We start from the raw sequence: 26,826 nt of genomic DNA, 5'->3' as shown, positions 1-26,826 counted from the left end.
AAGAGGCTCTGTCACCAGATTATAAGTGCCCTGTCTCCTACATAATCTGATCGGCGCTGTAATGTAGATTACCGTGGTTTTTATTTTGAAAAACAATCATTTTTGACCAAGTTCTAAACAATATTAGATTTATGCTAATTCGTTTCTTAATAGACAACTGGGCGTGTTTTTACTTTTTACCAACTGGGCGTTGTAAAGAGAAGTGTATGACGCTGACCAATCAATGACGAGTCGGCGTCATACATTTCTCATTGTTCCAGCCCATTGTTACAGTGTGATTGTGCAGCGAAAGAAGCTGGGCTGGAACAATGAGAAGCGTATGACGCCGATTCGTCATTGATTGGTCACTGATTGGTCAGCGTCATACACTCCTCTGTACAACGCCCAGTTGGTAAAAAGTAAAAACACGCCCAGTTGTCTATTAAGAAACTAATTAGCATAAATCTAATATTGTTTAGAACTTGGTCAAAAATGATTGTTTTTAAAAATAAAAACCACGGTAATCTACATTACAGCGCCGATCAGATTATGTAGGAGACAGGGCACTTATAATGTGGTGACAGAGCCTCTTTAAACTAGCTAAATATTAAACGGTTTCACATTTTTCATGTACACTAAAGAACATTTAATATAGGACTTCTGATAGTTCTGCTTTAATCTTTTGTCTCAGCAGGTGGCTCTGGTCTGTCTTCCTTAGGGAGGATATGATGAAGAACTTTGTGGTCCCATCCAACAGTAGTAAAGCTTGAGATATCAGTAGGAGACCATGCCACCCCAGTAACAAAATCTGTATGGGACTGATCCCTGAAACTGGAAACAAGCACAAACACAACATATTTACAAGTTAATAACGATTACATACATCAGTGCAAATGTGTGTCAATGGCAAGAGCTTTACATGGGACAGAGTGGAAATGTTTGGAAGCTGAATGTAAAGACAGCTGTCAGATCTGTGGCTAAAAAGGATGAAAGAACCAGACCGGATTAGGTGTGAAATGACATTAGTTATTACACCGATTGTTACATTTTTAACATAAGAAATCTAAAAAAGAAATACATAATCAGGGGGTCTGGTTAAAATACTAGACTGTAAGCTCTTTGTCCAAATCATTAGATCTATAATGAAAATATTATTTCCACTGTAAAAAAATAATTTAGGATTGTTCTTACATTTCTGAAGAGTCAGAGTTCAGGACGACAACAGAACAATCTTCACTGATGGATGCCAATAACGGAGAACTGTAAAAACACATCAGATTAATTGATATGGGCTACAAAGAAACGGGGTGATATAAGAAAGCATTGTGACCGTCCTCTCCATTTACAAATTACACTCTACTGTATTGTACTTATAGTGCAGCTGCTCATCTCTTCTATGGCATCCACCCATAAAGGGAGCGATATAGGCAAAATAAATATATTAGGGAATTTCTAAACAAAAAATAAATAAATTACAGTTTCTCATCTATGCTTGTACTATTGATTAATGTAAAGTTGTTTTATAATACACTTTAAGGATAACCCCTATGCCCTTGTTCACACAGTGCAGATTTGCTGCAGATTTTTTATGCCAAAATCAGGAATGGCACATAAACAGAAGAAATATATAAATTAAGGCCTTATAGGTCTGCTCTCTTGGATCCAATTCTGGTTTTGGCTTAAAAAAAATGCAGGAAAAATCTGCACTGTGTTAGCAAGGCCTAAGGGGGTGATCGCCAAAGAGCATTATTACGAAGGGAGGCAAGAAGACTAGTGTAACTCAAGCTCTAGGGTTCAATGATAAAAATGAACAACTTATTTTTTAGATGCTTGTAAAATATTTTAGATGTTTTGTCATTTTGTGTATTGGTGACGTATCTGAGGAGTAGCCGCCATTCAGTCAAGCCTTGAGGATGGGTGTGTAGTGCGAAACGTTCCATCGCCTGGGGTCACTAGATTGTGTGACGTTATCACAATAAAGAGAAGTTGCAACATACTGGCGAGTACATTGCTACCGTATTTTTTGGACAATAAGACAATTTTTAGCACAAATAAATCTTGCTAAAAAGTCCCTGCGTCTTATAGTCAGCAGTCAAGGGACCCGGCAGCGATGGGCCCCCTGACTGCTTCTTACTTAAAGAGGCTCTGTCACCAGATGATCAAACCCCTATCTCCTATTGCATGTGATCGGCGCTGCAATGTAGATAACAGTAAAGTTTGTTTTTGAAAAACTATCATTTCTGGCCAAATTATGAGCAATTTTATATTTATGCAAATGAGCCTTTCTAATGGACAACTGGGCGTGTTTACTTGTTTTACTAGCTGGGCGTTGTGAATAGAAGTGTATGATGCTGACGAATCAGCATCATTCACTTCTCATCGTTACCACCCAGCTTCTGGCAGTGCACAGACACAGCGTGTTCTCACGAGATCACGCTGTGACGTCACTTCCTCCCACAGGAACTTCATCGCGTCGGACGAACGAGGACACGCTGTGTGTCTGAACTGCCAGAAGCTGGGTGGTAACGATGAGAAGTGAATGATGCCGATTCGTCAGCATCATGCACTTCTATTCACAACGCCCAGCTAGTAAAACAAGTAAACACACCCAGATGTAACGAACACAAGACACGCCCAGTTGTCCATTAGAAAGGCTCATTTGCATAAATATAAAATTGCTCATAACTTGGTCAAAAATTATAGTTTTTAAAAAAACAACACGTTACTGTTATCTACATTGCAGCGCCGATCACATGCAATAGGAGATAGGGATCTGATCATCTGGTGACAGAGCCTCTTTAACCCCTTCCCGACCCATGATCTGCCAGCACATCATGGAGTGCGGAGGGGGATGATGTTTGGAGCGGAAGCTGAGCCCGCTCCATACACGGCAGGTGTCAGCTGTGTTTTACAGCGATGGTGCTCTTCCTGGCCTTTTAACTAGTTAAATGCCACGGTCAATAGTGGCATTTATAGGGGAAGGACATTTAGGACATATCCACAGGATAATGTCAAACGTCAGAAAGGTTTGGGTCCCAGAGGTGGGACCCACATCTATCTCTAGAACGGGGCCCCCTAAACCCCGTTCTATCTTACCCAGCTCCGCTGTCTCCCGGTCACTTCCTGGTTAGGTGGTCGAGAGTTACGGAAACAGCCGAGTGCTCGTCGAGCTACGGTTTCCGTAACTCCCATAGAAGCGAATGGGAGTTACGGAAACAGCGTAGCACCGTGAGCTATGCGGTTTCCGTAACTCTGTAGCTACGAAAACAGCATACATGGCCGAGTTACGGAAACAGCGTAACTCCCATAGAACTGAATAGTAGTTGCGGAAACATCGTAGCATGTTACGCTGCTTCTGTAACTGCCATTCACTACTTTGGGAGTTATGCCGTTTCCGTATTTCATCCATGTATTGCAGTGTATTGTACCACCAACCTAATGATCACTGATTCAAGTACCCTAGGGGAAGTAAAAAGGTGTTTAAAAAACAAACATTTTATGAATTTTTATTAAAGTGTAAAAAAAAATATTAAAAGTTTAAAGAAAAAACCTTTTCACATTTTTCCCCAAGCACAATGTAAAAATAAAAAAAAATTGGTATCGCTGCGTCCGAAACGATTACAATATAGCATTATTTGACTCACACAGTGAACGGCATAAAAAAAAAAATTTAAAACCCCAGAATGATCCTTTTTTGGTCACCATAGCTAAAAAGAAAGAAATGAAAAGTGATTAAAAAAAACGTATGTACCAAAAAAAAGTGGTGCTAATAACTACAGCTCGTGCCACAAAAAATAATAAAAATAAATTAAAAAAAATAAGCCCTCACACCACTCAATCGATTAAAAAATATAAAAGTTATGGATTTCAGAATGTGGTGAAACCAAAGAAATAATTTTTTTTTAACCAATAGTTTCTTTGTAAAAAGTAGTAAAATGTGAAATGTTTTCCCATTTTCTGTTGTCTAAAAAACTAGCGTGCGTCTTATAGTCCGAAAAGTTCTTCACCTAATGGAACGACCGATTTTAACCCCTATCCGCACCAGGACGTAACTGTCCGTCCTCGCGGGAGGTTACTTCCCGCACGAGGACGTACAGTTACTGAGTTAATCCCTGTGCACACTGTCGCCGACAGCTGACACTCCCCTCTTGCCGGCCAGCGGTCCTTTGCCGCTGATTTCGGCGCATTAACCCCTTAAATTCGGCGATCGGGTGCAATCGCCGAATTTTAGGGGTTTCTAACATATCGGCAGACCCCCGTCCGAAATCGCGGGGTCTGCCGATAGTTAGTATGGCAAACGGAAGCCAAACAATGGCTTCCGGGTCTGCCATGGACGGAAGCCCATTAAGGACCAACCTTCGGCTGGTCCTGATAGGCTTCCTGTCAGAGTGACAGGAAGTCACTGTGTGGTTCCCGATGCACACTGTCGGCGACAGTGTGCATCGGGAACTTGGAGATCAGCTGTCCCCGACAGCTGACACTCCAGTGTTGCCGATCAGCGGCTCATCGCCGCTGATTTTGGCAATTAACCCGTTACATGCGGGGCTCGATTGCAATCTCCGCATGTAGCGGGTTTGTAGCGCATCAGCAGCCCCCATGCAATCGTGGGGGCTTCTGATGCTTGTGATGGCACCCGGGGGCCAGACAACGGCCCCCAGGTCTGCCATGTATGTCAGCCTATGAGGATCAGCCTCTGCTGATCCTCGTAGACCAACTGTCAGAGTGACTGTGACGTCACACTGACAGTTGGAATACATTACACTACCAAGTTAGTGTAATGTATTCTAGCAGCGATCAAAGCTGCAGATCAAAAAAAGAAAGTGTAAAAAAAAAGTTTATAAAAATGTTTTATAAAAGTGTAAAAATAAAAGGTTTTGTTTTCCTATAAGAAGTCATTTATTATAGGGAAAAAATGAAAACGTTAAAAAAAAGTACACATATTTGGTATCGCCGCGTTCGTAACGACCCAAACTATAATGTTAATTTTTCCGCACGGTGAACGCCGCAAACAAAATAAATGGAAACCTGTCAGCATCGCTATGTTTTGGTCACCACCCCTCCCAAGATATAGAATAAAAAGTGATCAAAAAGTCGCATTTACCCCAAAATGGTACCAATAAAAACTACAAACCGTCCCGCAAAAAACAAGACCTCCCACAGCTTTTTTGACGAAGTTACGGCTCAGAATAGCGTGTCCCAGAAAATAAATTATTTTATAGAAACTTAATTTTATTGTGCAAACGCTGCAAAACTTAAAAAAAACTATACACATATGGTATCGGCGTAATCGTACCGACCGGCAGAATAAATTAAAACGTAATTTATTGCGCACGGTGAACGCTGTAATAAATAAAGAATTTAAAGCGCCAAAATCGCTGTTTTTTGGTCACCTTAGCTCTAAAAAAGATCCTGAGGGGCCAAAATGCTCACTATACCCCTAGAAAAATTCCTTGAGGGGTGTAGATTCCAAAATGGGGTCACTTTTGGGGGGTTTCCACTGTTTTGGTCCCTCCGGGGCGTTGCAAACCCGACATGGCACTGAAAACCAATCCAGCAAAATCTGCGCTCCAAAATCCAAAAGGCGCTCCCTCCCTTCTGAGCCTTGCTGTGGGTCCAAACATCGTTTACGACCACATATGGGGTATTGCCGTAATCGGGAGAAATTGCTTTACAAATTTTGGGGTGCTTTTTCTCCTTTATTCCTTGTAAAAATGAAAAAAATCTATGTTTCCACAGAAAAATAGGTGATTTTCATCTTCACAGACTAATTCCACTAAATTCTGCAAAAAAACTGTGGGGTCAATATGCTAACTATACCCCTAGAAAAATGCCTTGAGGGGTGTAGTTTCTAAAATGGGGTCACTTTGGGGGGGTTTCGACTGTTTAGGTACCACAAGACCTCCTCCAACCTGACATGGTGCCTAAAATATATTCTAAAAAAAGGAGGCCCCAAAATCCACTAGGTGCTCCTTTGCTTCTGAGGCCTGTGTTTCAGTCCATTAGGACACTACGCCCACATGTGGGATATCTCTAAAATCTGCAGAACCTGGGCAATAAATATTGAGTTGCATTTCTCAGGTAAAACCTTCTGTGTTACAGATTTTTTTATTATTACAAATAAATTACGGCAAAAAAAAATGAAATTTGTAAATTTCACCTCTACTTTGCCTTAATTCCTGTGAAACGCCTAAAGGGTTAAAATATTTTCTGAATGTGGTTTTGAATACCTTGAGGGGTGCAGTTTTCAAAATGGGGTGATTTATGGGGACTTTCTAATATATAAGGCCCTCAAAGCCACTTCAGAACTGAACCGGTCCCTGAAAAAAATAGCCTTTTGAAATTTTATTGAAAATATGAGAAATTGCTGCTAAAGTTCTAAGCCTCGTAACGTCCTAGAAAAATAAAAGTACGTAAAAAAAAATGATGCAAACATAAAGTAGACATATGGGGGATGTTAACTAGTAACTATTTTGTGTGGTATTACTATCTGTTTCACAAGAAAATACATTTAAATTTAGAAAAATGCTAATTTTTGCAAATTTTTGCCAAAATTTGAAGTTTTTCACAAATAAATATTGAATTTATCGACCAAATTTTTTCACTAACCTAAAGTACAATATGTCACGAGAAAACAATCTCAGAATCGCTTGGATAGGTAAAAGCGTTCGAGTTATTACCACATAAAGTGACACGTCAGATTTGAAAAAATCATCTGTGTCCACAAGGCCAAAACAGGCTGTGTCCTAAAGGGGTTAATGCTTGAAGCTGATAGGCATTTTACCAAACATTAAAGTTCACGGATAGGGGGAAAATAACTGCGTTCTCTTACCTGTGGCTGGAGTATGCCAACCCTGTGAGAGATCTGGAATGTGCAGCTACTGCCTGAGCGGATTCTGGATTCTTCAAATTCACAATATAAACATTTCCCATTTCATCACCTGTTAACAACACCACAGTTCAGACTCACTGGCTAGATCTATTCTCTGCATCAGCAACAAACTAATAAATATATTTCCAAGTACAGTTTGTCATTGTAGGCTGATGAAAGGAAAAAAATACAGAGCTTTTGCCACATACCACAAGCAAAAATGTCATCTTTGTTTGGATGCCAGGTCACGTATGTAGGGGAAACATTTGGGGCACAGACGTCTGCAGAGAAGAAGCACGCCAGTCACAATTGCATAATCTTAGCCATGGCTTATTTTCTGTCAATCATCTTCATTTAGTAAAAGTATAGGATGGCTAAACCCCCACCATAAAGCAAAACAAGTAAACAATACTAAAGAGCAAATTCAGCTGAATTACAAGTTAAAGGAACAGTGTTACCACAAAAAAATTTTTTATATGTTAAAGATGTTAGTGCTTTATTAAAAACGTTTGGATTAATTTGTGTGTTTGTGTGTTACTTTTTCTTATTTTTACACTTTTTCTTCCCTATGGGGGCTGCCACTTTTTTTCCCATTTCTGTATGTGTCGATTAACGACACATACAGACATGGAATACGGCAGCCACAGTCCCATAGGGACTGCGAACGGGTCCCGTCCCATCCACTTCTGTGTACGCCGTCTGTGTGGGAACTGCGCATGCGCCGCTCCCACACAGTCCAATTTGAAATGCGCGCCGTCCGGCGCCCTTTTCCTGTGGACCGGAAGTCGCGGCCGGACAGTAAGATTACTACTTCCGGTCGCGGCTTCCGGACTTGTGCACTTGGACCAGCGGCAGCAGACGGAGCGGACGGGCCGGAGGGAGCCGCGGCGGCAGGAGCAGGTAAGAGATTTCTATGTATGTTCGTGTGTGTTTACTACTGTATGTAAACCTACTACACTGTGTGTTAGCTCAAAAAATGGCGACACACAGTGTAGGAGGTTAGACCGTTCAATCCCCTCGTTTATCCCGGCACTAGCCAGGATAAAGGAGGGGGTTATTCTCAGAGCTCACTAGAGCGAGTGCTTTTTACCCAATTTTGCAGCAAAAAGCAATGTGGTTGCTTTACCACATGCAATGCTGCAATTTTGGGAATAGCTCCATCTAGTGACCAGCAATGGGAAATATTATAAATTAGAATCTAATTTATAATATTTCCTGACTCGTGAAAACAAAAAAAAAAAAATTTGAACAAATGTTTAAACACCTACACACTAAATGTTTAATTTAGAAAAAAAACAACATGTTTTTCTGGCAACACATTCCCTTTAAAGGGGTATTCCAGTTTTTATTCATTATTTGTAGAACAAGAAATACAATTATATAATATAAATATTTTTCAAGGGGTATATAAACACATTATAAATATTACTTACCAATACATTTGGCAGGTTTAGGATTCCTTGTGTCCCACAGTAACACTCTATTATCCTTCAAGACAAGACAACGGTTATCAATAACAGGATATTGCAAATAATGATCGGTCAGGAAATCTTTAAGCAACCAGTGCATTTTATTGAGTGCAAATACTCTTGCCACTAGAAAAAACTTTATCCTCCATTTCAACAGATCGGTTAAAGGACACATTAAACAGTAACTTACTAAAAAAGATCCCCTGTAATTGAGCCTTTCATGGCTGCATTAGGCACTGTTCACTTCTGCCTCGGAGGCTCTTTCAGTATCCTCTATCACAGATCTAATTAGATTTGACGGGAATACCGCAGAATGCAGCGCAGTTCTTCCCGTCAAAACAGACTACAACTAAACTCGATAGACCCCATTGTAAAATCACTCCTTCAATTTAGTTTTTCTACTTTTATGACGGAGCAAAACAACGAAACTGACAACGCAGGTGTGAACTCAGCCTAATTTGGGAAGTAGATTCTTTAGGACAAAGTGGCAAACTATTTCTAGTCTGGGGAGCTCTTCTAAACCGGCAGAACAGCCGGGCAACATGGGGGAAGGGACCAATGCTGCAGTCTGAACCATAGGACGCTACTCAGAGTGCAGTACAACAAATTATATACTACATATAGTTTAAAAATTAGGTTTTCAATTTCAGGAAACAAATATCTTCTATTTTTCTTCTTGATTGTTAACCCCTTCTCATAATTGGATATACAATTACATCCTTCTTGCAGTGTTCTTACTGTAATAGTACGTCCAGTGGATGGCACGATCACAGGAGCTGTACCCACACCATCAGCAGCAGGTATTAGCTGTGATTAACAAGGCCGGGATAAGAGATAATCACAGAAAGCCAATGGGTTGCCATAGGCCCGCCATGGTCTTTGCCACCTCTCTATTTGCACTCTGCTTAGATGCAGAAAGCCAGTGGCTGCCTCACTAAACAGGATGGGGATCCATGTTCTAGATAGGTGTGGGTCCCAGTGTTGGGACCCGCACCTATCAGATATTTATGGCATATCTCGTGGATACAACATAAATGTTTAAGTTGGGAACACCTCTTTAAGCTATATGTACCCCAAAATGGTGCCATTGAAAAAGGTGTCCTGGAAAAAAGCAAGCCCTCATACAGCTACGTGGACGAAAAAGTAAAGTTACGACCCTTAGAATCGACTAAGCAAATACAAAAAAATTCCTGCAGTCCTTAACGCTGAAATAGGCTAGGTCTTAAAGGGGTAAACATTACCATATAACGTTAGTAATTATAAAGACCACATGCAATAGTCCTGGATACATACCTCACCACAAGAGAGAAAAATGGCTTCTTTGCCAGGGCATGTGGAAACACAATTCACATGGCCAGAATGTGCTAAGATAAAAAAATAATTAAAAGTAATGCACAATGTAATACTGATAGTGGCGTGTTCAATAACGATAAAAAATACAATATCAATACAATCTCATGCCAAACAGCGTGTTCTTCCCATTCCCTCAACGCATACTTGCTATTGGCCTAACAAAAATAATATAAGTTTCAATGCGAACTTTCAAAGGCACTCACACCAGATTTCTGCTGACCATGTCTCCATCACCTTGTCGTAGGGAGGCTTTGAAGCCATACCTGGACACTGCGAAATCCTACTCACCGAGCTTAAATGAAATCCTGGCTTAATGTCTCAATAAAGCTACTTGGGGAAACCCCTTTTAAGTGTAGCCCACCAGAGACATTTATGACATCCACATGATATGCCATAAATGTGTCAGATAGATGCGGGTCCCACCGGAGACCCGCACCTATCTCTAGAATGGGGCCCCTAAGCCCCATTCTACCGCTCTGAGTTGTGGCTGAAGTGTGTGCTTCCCAACCATGAATTACGGAAACAGTGTAGCTCGCTGAACTACGCCGTTTCCGTAAGTCCCATAGAACTGAATGGTAGTTACAGAAACAGCGTTGCTCGCATGCTTCCGTAACTACCATTCACTATCGGAGTTACGGAAACAGCATAGCTCAGCGAGCTACACTCTCTGTAACTCATGGTCGGAAATCACACGCTTCAGCCACAACACAGCAGTAAAATAGGATTTAGGGGGCCCCATTCTAGAGATAGTTGGGACCCGCATCTGACATTTATGATATATCCTTTGGATATGTCATAAATGTCTCTGATGGGAAAAGCCCTTTAATGGCGGACTGCACTTATAACCCTTAACATTGTACGTCAATCCCAAGAAACCACCTGCAAGTGCTATCTTCAGGAATCCCAGGCTGGTGCGATCATATCTATGTCATTTTTAAGTTAAAAAAAACGTAAGATATCTTGATAGCAGTCAGTGCTCCACTTCTCTAAGACAGAGCTCTAAATACAGTGCATAGACCTATATTTAGAACATAATGTCTATGGGGGCACAGCAGTTTACGGTTTACTGGTGTATTATTTATTTTAACCTATAACAGCATTCTGTAAACTCCTGTGCTCCCACAACTAGTGGCTGCAGGCAGCCAGAATGAGATGTGTCATTTAAAGGAGTTACCTGGGAGTTTTTTCAATTTTGCAGGAGGGCAGGGGTGGGTATAAAATAATAAACTTACTAGTACTCACCCTTTCAAACGCCCCATGATTCAGCGCTGACACTCTCGTTGACTGCTGGAAGTGCTCATGTGCCGTTCATTGGACACCTGTTGCTGCAGCCAATCGCTGGCCTCAGCCGTCATGTGCTGTTAATGGCAGCCGGAGCTTCCAGGTGTGGCGGAGAACACTATGTCAGTGCTGGAGCGAGGGACGTTTAAAAGAGGGAGTACCTGATCGGTTATTATTTTATACCCTCCTGAAAAATTATAAAAACTCCCAGATAACCCATTTCATGTCTACATAAACGATATGGAGTTCTCCATGAGAAAAACAGAAACCCAACAGCTGTCAAGATAAGAAATTCATTTGCACAGAAACTTGGATATTTAGTATATAAAAATAAATAAAATGGTATTTAAGGGTTGAAAAACACTGTCGTCTCCGGCAGTAATGGACCGCTACTGACCCTTTCATCTTACGCCTTGGTCATCCACCTGCACTACTCTGATGCGTTTGGCAGACGTCTCCGATGGCCATGCCTACCACACGAAGAGTAGTCAGCAATGTACGCCCTTCTCCTCTTCCCGCATTGAACCCTCCCCACCAAATGCGGTGTTGTCTTCCAGACCCCGGCTACAGTCCTCAGACTTCATCATTCACATTTTTTTGGTGATTTCCTCCTCACCGCAATAGCGGTAGCTGTAATGGCCCTGAACACTGATCACTTCTGAACTATTACGGGATCTGTTAACACAAATCGTTTTAGCGAATGCAAGCTATAGCAAGGCAAGGTCTGTCCCTATCACGTGTACATATACCCAAAGCCACTTCTATAGTGTTCCTAAAAGGTGGACAAACCATTCAAAGCCAAACTAGGAAATGAAAGCTGCAGTTTTTGTGTGTACTTACCTTTATAAGACTGCAGTGGATTTTTTTGCGAGAGATCCCAGATCTGCACGCTGCAATAAGACAGGACGTTAAGACGTTTGCAATAAAACGTTGAAATTGTATTCTACAAAGCATCCAATCAAACCTGAAATCCTTGCTTCCACTAACAGCCTGCGTCCCGCCAGTAAATACACTGATCGTGGTAACAATATCATCGTGTTCATATTTGGTGAATTTATTTACAAGGAGAGATTCATTATCTAGTAACTCCCACAATTCCACAGCACCTGGAAAGAGACATGGAATAATGAAAGTTTATCAAACTAAAAAGGGTTAAGCTACGTTCACATCTGCGCTTCCGTGTGAGGAACAGAATAAGAGAAGAGACAGAAGTGGCGGATCTGTCGCATGACGTCACCCAGCAGTGCCCGATGGAACACATTGAGTTTAATGGGTACCATCATTTTGCCAGACAAAATAGCGCATGATGCTGCGCTATTTTGTCCGGCACAACCTCCGATGCAGGTGTGAACAGGGCCCTTTTCCGACAAAACATTAATAGCATAGCCATAAGATATGCCATTAATGTCTGAATGGAGGTCAGACGAGCTAGGCTTTCTCCCTATAATCTATGGATATGACAAACATCTTGTTGCAATACCGAATGAAAATCCATAATATCTATTGTCAGTTCTGAATTTGACAAGGCGGTAAATAACAAAAAGGAAAATAACCTTACCGGAATCTGAAGCCACAAGGATCCCCCTCTCCAGCACCCAGGCTACATCGGTTATGCTGGTCTCTGTTTGCACTCCAGCGGTACACAGACTCTCATTAGGGGCTCCTGTCGGGTCCTTGAAAACCCAGATGGAACCTCCCCATGTCCGAGAATTGAGGCTAGAAGCAGAGAGAAGCATGGCGCCATCTGCAAAGTAATAATATTATCTCACCGAACTGGAAAAATACACAAGGATCATTATGGCTTCTCTCTTTTTAATAGTGAAATGGTCTTGGTAGTTCGGAGCAACCAGAAGCAACGTGCGTATCATGCGGAGATCTGCTAGTCGCTTTGCAAGTTCATCAAGAAGTGACACGACAATTGTTGTACTATTCATGCCATGGTAATTGTTGCACAATGATAAAATGTTCTTTCCTCAGGGGCATAACCTTAACCACTTCCCTCCTCAGCCATTTTTCGGATTTTCACTTTTGTTTTTTCCTCCCCACCTTCCAAAAGCTATATTTTTTTTTATTTTTCCGTCTATACAGCCATACGAGGGCTTGTTTTTTTGTGGGACAAGTTGTAGTTTTTTTCTGGCACCATTTATTGTACCGCATCATGTACTGGGAAGCTGAAAAAAAAAATATTTGTGTGGAGAAACAGGCAAAAAACAATTACGCCATTTAGGGTTTTTTTTTTTTACGGAATCCTTCAGGCGGTAAAAACAACATATTCACCTTATTCTACAGGTTGATACGATTACGGCAATACCAAATTTATATGGTTTGTTATTTATATATTTTGTGTCGCCATAACTTTTTCCTTTTTCCATCAATTTAGCGATGTGAGGGCTTAAGTTTTGCGGGGCGAGCTGTAGTTTCCACTGATACCATTTTGGGGTATATGCGACTTTTTGATAACTTTTTATTTCATTTTTTTGAAGCACTAAAGTGACCAAAAACCAGCAATTTTCGTATTTTATATATAAATGTACGGGTTAAAAAACGCTACATTTTCTTAGTTTGGACTTTTACAGACGCGGCAACACCAGTTATGTTAACTTTTATTTTTTTTAACATTGATTTAGGGGAAACATGTGAAAAGGGGTTTTTTTTGAACTTTTAATACTTTTTTTTTTTTTTTTTGGAATGTAAAAAAAACCCTGTAACGGTTTTTTACTTTTTTTTTTTTATTATTAGCCCCCCTAGGAAACTTGACGCAGACTTGAAGCAGCGATCGTTGGATCGCTTGCATGATGTACTGCAATGCTAATGTATTACAGTATATCATGATTCTGACAGTCTCCATTAAAACCCTGCCGGCAAGGCAAACGTAATCTCGCGAGATTACGATGTAAACGAGATAACGTTTGCCTTGCTGGAATCTCACAGAAAAGATTCAGAAGTGTCAGGATTCTGAATACACATCACGTCCTGGCTGGAGGTAATGTATATCCATTATCAGGACACTACAGTAAAGTGAGTGTTTGTGTATGTAGCTGCACATAGCGATATAACTATATCGCTAGTGCAGTGTAAATGAATGGAGAGAAGTGTATGATTCTGATTGGTCAGCGTCATGCACTCCTCTGTACAACGCCCACTTGGTCTAAAGTAAAAACACGCCCACTTGGGCATTAAGAAACAAATTAGCATAAAGCTAAAAATCGCTCAAAGTGGTAGAAATAGATCGTTTTTCTAAATAAAAAGCATTACTGTCACCTACATTATAGTGCCGATCTCCTTATATAGGAGATAGGGCACTTATAATGTGGTGACAGAGCCTCTTTAAAGAGGTAGTCCAGGATTTTTAAATTGATGGCCTATACTGTGAACTGTGGCTACAAGTGTGTCGGCAAATCAGTGTGAGCAGAAAAGCAACGAAGAAGCACCAGCACTCGCATGATGAGCGCCACGGCACCTTCAAAACAGCTGATCGACGGGGGTGTCAGAAGATGAACCCCCACTGATCAGATATTGATGACCTGTCCTGAGGATAAGCCAATCATTTTTTTCTCAATAGAAAAGCCCCTTTACCACCAAAGCGAGTCATACCCTAAGTTTAGATGGTTGTCATTCATCACAGCTATCACTTGGATAAGCTGATCATGCATGTGGGAGAAGCTGCTGTCATACACTTCTGGCAACGCTTATCATTAAAGTGTAGCTAAACGTTTGTCATAGTGACAGGTCAGAAGTTTGGATTGGTGGGGGTCCGAGCACGGAGACCCCCACCAATCGCTAGAATGAAGCAGCTGAAGTGCTCGTGTGAGCGCTCAGCCGCTTTATGTATGTTCGGCTTTTTCCGGAAATAAATGTATCGGTGTACAAACTCAATAGCAAGCCTACGAGCCCGTACTCCGATACATCGGCTCTCCCGAAAAAGACGGACAGAAATGAAGCGGCTGATCCCTCACACGAGCGCTTCAGCTGCTTCGTTCTAGCGATAGGTGGGGGTATCCGTGCTCAGACCCCCACCAATTCAATCTTCTGACATGTCAGAAGTTTGTCAAACGTTGAGGCTGGGTTCACACTATTTACGGACGTAATTCGGGCTGTCAAAAGGCGGCGCGTAAAAGAGACACCTGCGTCAAAGAAGTGCCTGTCACTTCTTCAGACGTAAATGGAGCCGTTTTCCATGGACTCCATGGAAAAACAGCTCCAATTACGTCCGTAATGGACGCAGCGAAAGACGCCTGCATATGCCATTACGGCTGAAATTACGGTGCTGCCGTGTGAACATACCCTAAGCTACACTTTAACCAAAGAATTGAACAAGACCAAATTCAACAAGCCCGATCCTTGTTTTGGAACACACTTGGGGGCTCACAGTCCCGCTGCCACCATACACATTACATTGTCAGCAGTCCATCTATTGTATACACAGCAGAAGGTTCACATGGGGGAATGAGATCCCAGCATTTTCCCTTATCTATAGGCATCTTCTCATAGATTGTAAGCTCTTGTGAGCAGAGCCCTCACTGCCTTGTCATTGGGGTTCTCATACATGAGGCCACCAGGATAAATGTTATAACGTACAACGACATTGTGGTCTTGAGTCAGAAACGTGAATGTACGAGAAGCCATTCATGTCAGCAGTGTCATTACCACCTCCCCCGCTACATAGACAAACAATAACGGACACCCGCTGACCTCTCCGGTACCGCACCACACCCAGCTGGGTCTCCATACAGGCCGGGGCCCTCATGGGGCTCCCCCACGGACTCGCTTTACTCATTTTCCCCGCACGTGAAACTCTCACACCGGCTACTGCACGCCTTCCCGCCAAGCACCGCGCCTCCAGTCTCCACCCACCCGTCACTGAAACCACGCCCCTAAGTAGATGCCCTTGAGAGGGTAAGAAGGAAGCTCACAAGGAGACATTTTTGAACTGGTAACAAAAGACAAGATGATAATGATGATAATAATAATTAAAAATAAATAAATCACAAAGCTCATTTCGTGAAATATGAATATTACTATTTTATATGCATACTGAGCGGTTACTGGATCAAATATAATAGTTGGGCTAAACGTGTTTCTAAATGGCTGCTGTGACTTGTAATGGACCCTTCACTGAGGCCTCATTTGCTTCGCACACTTCAAAGCACATGTGCAGTGAGTTACATTACACTTTTCCACAGCGGAGGATAGTGTATTAGCTGTTCCCTGACTTAAGATGGCGGATTTGCAACAAAACCGGGCGCGCCATAAAATGACGTGTTAGGTCGTCAGTGTGGGCGTGTCCTGCGCCATCTTGATCTTTAGGCTCTTGTCAGGGACACTAAGGGCACCGGTGTGACCGGCGGCTGTCGTCTCTTTTTCTCTCGAGCGTTAGCTTACAACGGCACGCACCATGCTGTCTAGAGCCTCTCTGGTTGCGGGTGAGTTCTGATGGAGATCTTGGTTGAGCATGTCCTTGCTGTGAGATGAGGCTGTGTCCTCGGAGGCCTTGTCAGGCGTTCATGTCCTCATGAGGTGACCGGTGTATACGGGCCATTCGTATATCTATATACCATGCTGGGAAGTGTCACCCGCAGTCATTATAGCCAGCACTGATAACATGGAGGGGGGTCTAAAAGTAAAAACATTGGAGAAGTCATATCAAGACTGGTGCAAAGGTAAAGTGGAGTAGTTGACCATAGTAACCAATCAAGTTGCTGCCTTCATTTTCTAAAAGGCTTCTGAAAAATTAGAAGTGAAATCTGATTGGTTGCCATGGGCAATCCTGCTTTTCCTGTGCACCAGTTTTGGTTTTATCTCCTCCATTGTGTCGTCTCTTACTGTCATTTCTGTTGGGGAAGATTTGGTATTGAGCATCCTGGTGCATTCATCGGGGTCCGCAACCTCCAGCACTTCAGCTGTTGTGAAACTATAACTTCCAGCATGCCCTGGCAGCCAAAGGCTTTATTATTCCAGCAATCAAGGCATGCTGGGAAATGTAGTTTCACAACAGCTGGAGTACTGAAGGTTGCTGACCACTGAAATTTCTACTTTGACCTTGTGAAAGTTGTTCAGATCTGTCAGATTCACAGATCACTTTGGTTCTACCACTGATGAAACTGTCCAGTTTATTATACTATGTACATAAGTTTATAGCGGTCTAGTCGTCCTGAGATTGAGTGGTGCCCTCATTTGGGCACACAATCTGTCCATGTACAGTGATTGGGCTGAATGCTTCATCAGGGAGAATGTGGTTTTATATCTCTATTAATGTAGAAAACGTCATTATGTAAAACCGTCTTTCTTTTGCAGTTGCCAGCTTGAAAAAGTCAGCACCTGTCACTGTTGGGTGAGTATGTATAAAGCTTGTTTAGGCTCTGTTCACACCAGCATCATGGCGTTTGTTTAAACAGAAGCTATGACACAACAGATCCAAAGGGTGGCTGACGGACCCTATTGAAATATAATGGGGTCTGATGAGGTTTCGGTCGTACTATTCTTACCATAAGAAGTGACAGGACCCTACGGAGACTCCAAACCGCAATGGGAACACAGGCTAAAAAATAAAAAACAAAATGTTTTCAAATACACTGAGGGAATTCTGAGTCAATGGTGGGGGTTCCTTCTTTCAGGATCCTCGTCTATTAGGCCAATGTGTGAGTTTATGTGCCGCAATCGTCGCTACTAATGTTAACCTATGGGGGGGGGGGGGCCCATGAAATGGCATGTGTCAAGTTCAGGGCAGCCCTGTGTACTTCACCACCTTTTTTTTTTTGCATAAAAAAAATATACCCCTTATAGTGCATTTCTCATTAAAATCGATGGGAAACTGTTTGCATGCTATTTCAAGTGTATTTTTCAGCGTAATGCGAGTGTTTTACGCTCCAAAATAAGCGGTGTGAACAGATCCTAAAGCCCCATGCAAACGACCGTAGAATTCGTCCGTAATTACAGACCCAATTATTTCTATGGCCGACTGACCCCTTCCTGTATATTTATGTCCGTGCCGTAGAAACCTTCTGTAAAAATAAGATGTCCTATTTTTTATTTTTTTTATGGATTGTGCTCCCATGCTTTATAATGGAAGCGTGGCCGGCCACGGTCGTGTGCATGGGGCCTTAATGTTTGTTTAGTAATGGCAGGAGGGGGTAGTCCTACTTTACAGGGCGTCTTTTTAGAAAAATGGTGTTACTTGACACCTTTCACCTACATGGTAAATACACGGAGACCAGTGTGTGCTGTATGTATGTATGTATGTATGTATAACACCGCAGATATATAAGGATAAAAAACACTTTGGCAAACCCAAACTCCCTTTGATGTGCCCCTCACCTACTCTCTGTAGATCATTAAGGGTAAGTTCTAGTTTCCGCAGTGTGTGAACACGGCCAATTTAAGACGGGATTCGTTTTTTTTCCAGAAACCGATGTAATTAGGACATGGCAAAATAGAATAAGAAAGTTTGTCAGAAGGTGTCATTGGTCGTGTCTGTGTTTTGTGACAACTGCCAACTGGTAAAACAAAGAGGTAGATCCCCATGTCTTTAGTCCGACATCTCTCATCACTGCAATGGGACTGCGTGCGTATTCGTTCTATTGCCGATCTGTGGTAATAATTGTGTCATAGACCTGACACACAGCTCTTTAAAGAGGCTCTGTCACCACATTATAAGTGCCCTATATTGTACATGATGTGATCGGCGCTGTAATGTAGATTACAGCAGTGTTTTTTTATTTAGAAAAACGATAAATTTTCACCATGTTATGACCTATATTAGATTTATGCTAATGAGTTTCTTAATGCCCAACTGGGCGTTTTTTATCTTTTGACCAATCCGCGTCATACACTTCTCTCCATTCATGTATTCAGCACATCCGTGATCCTGCGTTGTTCACTATGTGCTGTCACTTACACACACATTAACGTTACTGAAGTGTCTTGGGAGCGAAAATACATCACCTCCAGCCAGGATGGATGGGATGTCTATTCACAATCCCGACACTTCGGTAACGTTTGTGTGGGACTTACAGCACAGCACATAGGGCTCACGCTGTGCTGTCGTTTACAGCGTGATCTCGCGAGTATGTTCACACGGCAGCGTCCGTATCGTCCGAAATGATGGGGCTGTTTCCAGGAGAAAACAGCCCCGTCAATTCAGCCGTAATGGCATGTGCAGGCGCTTGAACGCCGCGTCCATTACGGACCTAACTGGAGCTGGTTTTCCATGGAAAACTGCTCCATTTACGTCCTGAAGAAGTGACATGACACTACTTTGGCGCGGGCGTCTATTTACGTGCCGTTTGACAGCGACGCGTAAATATACGCCTCGTGTGAACAGGCAAATGTCAGCCCATTGCTTTCAATGGGCAGATGTTTGCCAACGCTATCGAGGTGCATATTCGGACGTAATTCGAGGCGTAAAACGCCCGAATTACGTCCGTAAATAAGCCGTGTGAACATACCAAAAGTGACAGCACATAGTGAACAACGCAGGATCACGATGTGGTGAGTACATGAATGGAGAGAAGTGTATGACGCTGATTGGTCTGCGTCATACACGTCTCTTTACAACACCCACTTGGTCAAATGCTAAAAAAACGCCCAGTTGGGCATCTAAAATAGGTCATAACTTGGTCAAAATTGATCGTTTTCCTAAATAAAAAGCACTGCTGTAATCTACATTACAGCGCTGATCACATTATGTAGGAGATAGGGCACTTATAATGTGTGACAGAGCCTCTTTAACTCACTATTACTAGCATGACTTGCCTGTGGGGAAAAAAATGAAAATGATGGATCTGATAGTAATAAGGAGTGAAGATTTGTATAATGCAACATTTTAGCTCCGCTCAGTAATTATTTCTGTGACAGACCTTGTGTACTCCCAGCTTCTATCTCCTTTAATTATTATTTTTTCTCCGTCAGTGTCTTGAACACATGCCGGTCTATACACACTGGACAACCTGCCTTGGCCCCTGTACCTCCCCTTCCAGAGAAGCCGGGAAAAGTTCGTTATGGGTTAATTCCTGAAGAGTTCTTTCAGTTTCTTTACCCCAAAACAGGAGTCACAGGTTAGAAGAGACTGGATATGGTCCCCATTATCTAGAAGAGTTAGTTTTCACTGTATAAATCATTTCACAGCCGTGTTAGTCTCTTTTTCTACTCCGTTCCACGAGACCACGTGTGTAAATAGACACTCCGGGCATTATTTCATAATTAGTCAAAATGGATTTTCTAGCGTCATTTAACCTAACCGGGCCATAGATGCTTTCATTCTGGTGTCCCAGATGCAAGTTTTCATGGTGCTGTGTACATTGTAGGCCCTTACCACAGGTGCTGTACAGATCACCCGCTATATTTTATTTTCACAACACTTCGAATGCTGAGAACTAGGAGAATTACCTAAAGGGGAGCTCTGTGTTACCAGTTTTATGTGCAGAGTGAATACAGGGGAACATTTTTTTGCAAGAAGTCTGTGAGGTGAAACTTCTACCAATAGCATGAGATCCATTACAAGCGGGTGTCTCAGCGCCCAGACCCCAGTGATCATGTCCTCTGAAATGTCAGGCGTTGGTTGACTTTACAGTGGCCCATTATCCTGAATGTGGTTTTTCTGTTGGATAATTTAGTAGTGTTTGCTGGGGCTGGGTGGGAATCTTATGTATATGTAATGGATTTGCTTATTTTTGCTGTCTAGGCCCTTATATGTTTGGAACTGGTCTTCTTGTCTACCTCCTGTCTAAAGAAATATATGTCATAAATCATGAAACCGTTGCAATGATTTCCATGGGAATTATCAGCATCTATGCAGTCAAGAAATTCGGCCATAAAGTGGGAGAGTTTGCTGACCAGCTCAATGAAGTAAGTGATGTGTTTTGGGTGTGTGGGTTTTCGTAGTGGCGTTTGCTGTAGCCATTGTGGTCTGCTTTTAAACCGGTTATATACTTGGTCCACTAAGACAGGAGAAGTCTACAATAAACCTTTCTCCATTCAGAGTTATGGGAACAAACCCTTTGACAGAACTGTTCCCCCCCCCCCCCTCCCCTCTACTGTTTAAAGGGATTGGGTTTTAGGAATGTACCAAGTTCAGACCGCTTCTTATTGGCGATACAACAACCTCTATGGATGCCACAAAATGTTAGAGAAGGGGAGTGAACTGTACAGCTGGTAACTATCGTTGTGTTCTCAGTCCTCTAAAGTGTAGTCGAAGGGTATGTTCACACGACAACGCAAAATACGTCTCAAATTACGGAGCTGTGTTCAGGAGAAAACAGCTCCTGAATTTCAGACGTTTTTGCATGCACTCGCGTTTTTTGGGGCTGTTCTTCATTGGAGTCAATGAAAAACTGCTCCAAAAATATCCCAAGAAGTGTCCTGCACTTCTTTGACGCGGGCGTAATTTTACGTGCAGTCTTGACAGCGGCTCGTAAAATTACACCTCGTCTGAACAGAACATCGTAAGACCCATTGCAAGCAATGGGCAGATGTTTGCCGACGTATTGGAGCCCTCTTTTCAGGCGTAATTCGAGGCGTAAAACGCCTGAATTACGTCTGAAAATAGGTCGTGTGCACATACCCTTAAGGTTACTCTTCGGGTCAGTACAAGCTGGTTTGGCATTTGGATCAGCGCCTTTTTACAGTCAATGGGAAAGTGGCAAAAATGTGCAAAAGTATTAAAGGGGTTTTATGATCACGGTCATTTATGACATATCAACATGATATGTCAGATAGATGCAGATCCCACCTCTGGAACCCACACCTACCTCTAGAACAGGGCCCCCTAAACCCTGTTCTACCGCTCTGTGTTCCCTTTTCCCGCTGATGCGTGTGGTTTCCGTCCATGTAAGATGAAAACCATAAGACCCATAGAAGTTATTGGCAGTTCTGGAAACCGCATAGCTCTGTCCGTAACTTCCATTCACTACTATGGGAGTTACTGCGAGCTATTCTGTTTTCTTACATGGTGGGGAATCACAAGTGTCAGTGGGAACACAGAAAACTAGAACAGGATTTAGGGGGATAGGTGCAGGTCCCAGAGGTGAAAACCCCTTAACTGCAGGGACTGTTGTCGTTACGGTCTTTTTTTTTTTTTTTTTTTTATTCTGCTGGTTGGTAAAAACATTATGCATGATGTTACTCACACAACCCCCCCCCCCCCCCCCCTAGAACATTGAATTCAATGGGAAGAATGACAATTCCATACCTTGTAGCAGCTTTTCAGTCCTTTGTCATCAATTTCTAAAGGACAGCGAAGAGTAAACGCCTCTTGGGTTTTCTAGACGTTCTGTTCAGTTTATCCTATTATGGGGGCTCACGCGTCCCTTCATATTAACCTTAATTGTACAGCTTTTTTCCTCACATGGAATTTCTCTCCTTTCCTTTCTTTAGGAGAAAGTTAGTAAAGCTGCAGCAGTGAAAGAAGGTGCTATTAAGGACCTTCAAAGTGCTATAGACTCCGAAAAGAAAGAGCAGTGGAGAGTGGATGGACGGCAATATCTCTTTGATGCTAAGCGTGTAAGCTGCAGCTCAGGTCTATATGTATAAATACAATTTGGGAAATTATGCCACATTTTCGGGTTAAACTGCTGTCCGATGTTTGCTGAAAGTCTATAGCAAATTCTGAAAATATCTACTTATATAGCACTTCGTTTTTTTTTTTTGTTTTTTTAAGTCAAATGGCATATTTTGGGTCAGTGGCAACTTTTACAAAATGCTGAAAGAACACTTGGGCAAAAGGGCACTGACCCACATTATCAAGTGACGTCATATTTCATAAATATGTTAAAATCCTGGTTAAGCAGTAAGCCACAATGGCTCCTGACATGTCAGAGGACAGTGCTGGGATCTGGGCGCTCAGACACCCGCTGGTAACGTACCAGAGGGAAGACAAATAAATAAATTACATATATATTTTATTTATTTTCGTAAATGCCACTGACCCAAAAATGCCATTTAACTTCAGATAACCGAAGTCCCACGTGTGTACATATTTTCAGAATTTTCTATAGACTTTCAGAATTTTACTCCACTTTTACAAACTGACGTATGTGGCGTATATAGCTCAAGATTCTGGCGCAAATGGTTACTAAATGTCCCAAAACAATGCGCAAATACATTAATAAATGTAGGTCCCTATTTAAAAAAAATATATATATAATGCCACTGCGGCCCTGTGCACCTCACGTTTGAGATGTCCGTTTAGCATGTACGTCAGAAGAAGTCCTCATGGTTTCCGTCGGGCTGTTATCTGTTAGTTTACTTCCCTCTTTTTAAGGATGGAATAGCGTAGCCGTCATGGGCATCTCTATCGCCTTTCATGACTTATACGTTAAGCAGATACCATCTAAAGTTTATGGGTGACTGATGCTTAACAGTGGCATCTATCGCCCGTAGACTATATTGGTATATGTCATGAGCATTCCTGACGTATCGGTCTAATGTATACCATTAAAGTCTATGTTGACCGATTCCATTGTAATGCATCCATTACAACCTACGCTTAACGTATGCGTCGGGAGCTTTTTCCCGGCATATGTGTTAAACGTAGGCCAAAAAATGATGTGTACAGGGCCTAAAACCTATATAAAAAATGCTTCAAACTGTAAAAGGTAAAGTTGGGAGCTAGGTTTACACTGAGCTAATCTGTTTGGTCACGTATCTGCCACCAGAGTAGAGGTAAAACTGTGTCTTTTTCAATGCGCAGCAATGTTTTGGAATAAGCAGCAAAGCAATGTGTTTGCAAAGTTTTATCAAGTTTTTACGTAGCTTAACACCGGGTTCTCACGTAGCGTAAACGTTGCAGAATTTCCGCAACGGAGTTCTTTGCGGTAATTCAGCAGCATTTACAGTAGCGGCAAAGTGGATGAGATTTAGAAAGTCTCCTGCCCACGTAAACGTTGATAAATTGACCTGTGGTGCGGAGTTTAATTCCACAGCATGTCCATTTATGCTGTGTTTTTGTTTTGTTTTTTTTTCTTCTGTGGGTTGTCCCCTTTGAATTCAATGGGGATGCAAAACCTGCAACGGAAAGCCAAGTTTTGCGGTGTATTTGCGGCGCTTACAGTGCAAAAATCCTCCACAAGAAATTATACTTGCCCTGAATGCCCTCCTTCTTCCTGCAGTCCGGCCTCCTGGGATTACGTTGCATCTCATGTGACCGCTGCTGCAGCATCATCCACGCAGACGGCCTACTTAAGTATGAGCGGTTTTTGCCGCTGCTTTCCGCAGTGGAAATGCTGTCCGAAAAAAACGCACCACGACGTGGTGCGATTTTTCGATGAAATGTACTGCGGGTTCCAGGTCGGATAAGCGGTGTGGTTTTTATGTAGCGTATCCATCCCGTGGGAACCCGGCCTAAAGGTACACACATACAAGACTGATGCACAGTATTACCCCTGGCTGTAGTCCTGGCGATGCGTCCCTCTGTTCTGAGCGCAGCCTCCTAAGATGATGCTGTGGTCTGTGACCGCTGCAGCCTGTGATTGGCTGCAGCAGTCACATTGGATGAAACGTCATCCCAGGCGACTGGGCTGCGCTCCGAAGAGGGAATCCTTGCCATGACTACGGTCGGGGTAAGTAAACGTTTTTGGGTTTTTTTCTAGTGATTTTTGCGGTGGTATCAGTGTTTCAGTCGCAACATGTGCCTCTTTGTTGGGGGTTTTAACTCCCCATTGAATTTAAATGGGAAAAACCCACAAACAGCGATTCCACAGCATAAGTTGACATGCCGCGGCTTAATGAACTGCACCGCAGGTCATTTTATGAATTGTTTTTTTAGGAGCTCTTTTCCGCTGTGTATGAATGAGATTTGTTAAAATCTCACCCACAATGCTGCTATTCTACTAAGCTGCGGGTTGTTGCAATCCATTGCACTAAACTCCGTGTTTACGCCCAGCGTGTTCCTACTCTTAAGCTCAAATGTTGATGAAAGTGGAATTAGCCTTATTTCTTTTTAACTTTTTGAAATCAACAGAACAATGTGACCATGCTTCTGGAAATCAACTACAGGGAAAGGCTGCTTACAGTTTATAATGAGGTGAAAAAGCGTCTGGACTACCAAGTAGCTCTACAGAATCTCCTGCGCCGCAAGGAACAAGACCATATGATCAACTGGATCGAAAAGACTGTGGTCCAAAGCATTACTCCACAGCAGGTAGAGTAATACTTCTCTCTAATGCAGTTACCAATGTGTATTGCTAGGTTTTTAAAGGGAATCTGTCATGACAGACTCTTATAACTTGGTGTACTGTATTATGTACTAAATAAACCCGTCAGCTGGTGCTACTGAATAGCAGTCTATGACCACATGTGGGGTACTTTTTTACTCAGGACAAACTGCTCTACAAATGTTGTGGTGCTTTTTCTCTTTTAGTCCTTGTGGAAATGAAAAAAAATTAGCTAAACCTACGTTTTATTGGGAAAAATGTAGATTTTCATTTTCACATCCTACTTCCAATAATTTCTGCAAAAAACCTGTGGGGTCAAAATGCTCACTATACCCCTAGATAATTTCCTCAAGGGGTGTAGTTTCCAAAATGGGGTCACTTGTGGGGGGTTTCCACTGTTTTGGCACCGCAAGAGTTCTTCAAACCGGACATGGTGCCTAAAATATATTCTAATAAAAACAAGGCCCCAAAATCCTCTAGCTGCTCCTTTTGAAATTTTCTTGAAAATGTGAGAAATTGCTGCTAAAGTTCTAAGCCTTGTAACGTCCTAGAAAAATAAAAGGATGTTCAAAAAACGATGCCAAACTAAAGTAGACTTATGGGGGATTTTAATTAGCCACAATTTTGTGTGGTATAACTGCCTGTCTTACAAGCAGATACATTTAAATTGATAAAAATGCTATTTTTTGCAATTTTTCACTATATTTTGGAGTTTTTCACAATTAAATACTGAATGTATCGGCCAAATTGTACCACTATCTTAAAGTCCAATGTGTCACGAGAAAACAATCTCAGAATCACTTGGATAGGTAAAAGCATTCCGGAGTTATTACCACATAAAGTGAAACATGTCAGATTTGAAAAATGAGGCTCTGTCAGGAAGGTCAAAAGTGGCTAAAGAGGGAAGGGGTTAAAACCCAGCGTTTGGTGATGTCCATGGGTTCCAGACTTCAGGCAGTCATTGCCTGCAAAGGATTCTCTACAAAGTATTAAAAAGAGAAACATTTTATTTATGGTAATGTTAATTTGTCCAATTACCTTTTGAGCCCCTGAAATGAGGAGAATGTGTAGAAAAATGGTTGCAATTCCTAAACGTTTCACAGGATATTTTTGTTCAACCCCTTGAATTAGACCTGAAAGTCTCCACTTCAATTGCATCTCAGTTGTTTCATTTCAAATCCAATGTGGTGGCAGCAGAGCCCACGTCATGAAGATTGTGTCACTGTCCAAATAATTCAGGACCTAACTGTATCTCCGTGTGTGTGTATAATTAACGGAGGTATCTTTTTTTTATTTGCAGCAAAAAGAGAGCATCACCAAATGTATCTCAGATCTGAAGCTTCTATCCAAGACATCACAAGCAACCGCTTGAGTCTTTTGTTGGCTGCTGAATTGTACAGATATTGATCCTAACTGTTCATCAACTGTATCGTGGATAACTCTTAAATACATATTTCTACACACAATTCTGACTTCCTGTCATTTTTATCTTTATATGTGGTAATGTGCGAGTAGCTTATGGTACTCAGATCACTTTGTTCTATTCTCTTATGGTACTCAGATCACTTTGTTCTATTCTCTTATGGTACTCAGATCACTTTGTTCTATTCTCTTATGGTACTCAGATCACTTTGTTCTATTCTCTTATGGTACTCAGATCACTTTGTTCTATTCTCTTATGGTACTCAGATCACTTTGTTCTATTCTCTTATGTTACGATTTTGCTGCC

The 26,826-nt window shown here is 42.0% G+C and overlaps 2 protein-coding genes across 2 annotated transcripts; one reads left to right on the top strand and one right to left on the bottom strand.

Moving 5' to 3' along the window:
• Window positions 1-601: 601 nt before the first annotated feature.
• Window positions 602-15,804, bottom strand: WDR77 (WD repeat domain 77). Its single transcript, XM_075853877.1, has 10 exons — window positions 15,643-15,804; window positions 12,509-12,694; window positions 11,915-12,056; window positions 11,791-11,840; window positions 9,610-9,680; window positions 8,281-8,335; window positions 7,057-7,128; window positions 6,809-6,917; window positions 1,171-1,239; window positions 602-810 (listed from the first exon to the last, which is right to left on the bottom strand). Exons 1-10 carry the CDS (start codon window positions 15,725-15,727, stop codon window positions 654-656), a joined length of 996 nt encoding a protein of 331 aa, XP_075709992.1. The 5' UTR covers window positions 15,728-15,804; the 3' UTR covers window positions 602-653.
• A 427-nt stretch (window positions 15,805-16,231) lies between these two features.
• Window positions 16,232-26,563, top strand: ATP5PB (ATP synthase peripheral stalk-membrane subunit b). Its single transcript, XM_075853878.1, has 7 exons — window positions 16,232-16,373; window positions 17,245-17,281; window positions 19,858-20,003; window positions 20,630-20,793; window positions 22,321-22,446; window positions 24,905-25,084; window positions 26,398-26,563. The coding sequence occupies exons 1-7, from the start codon at window positions 16,346-16,348 to the stop codon at window positions 26,467-26,469; spliced, it is 753 nt and encodes a 250-aa protein (XP_075709993.1). The 5' UTR covers window positions 16,232-16,345; the 3' UTR covers window positions 26,470-26,563.
• Window positions 26,564-26,826: the final 263 nt, after the last annotated feature.

This window comes from Rhinoderma darwinii, chromosome 2 (assembly GCF_050947455.1).
Source record: "Rhinoderma darwinii isolate aRhiDar2 chromosome 2, aRhiDar2.hap1, whole genome shotgun sequence".
NCBI classification, from domain to species: Eukaryota; Metazoa; Chordata; class Amphibia; order Anura; family Rhinodermatidae; genus Rhinoderma; species Rhinoderma darwinii.
Note: the sequence above shows the minus strand (reverse complement) of the source record. Positions and strands in the feature narration are given on the sequence as shown.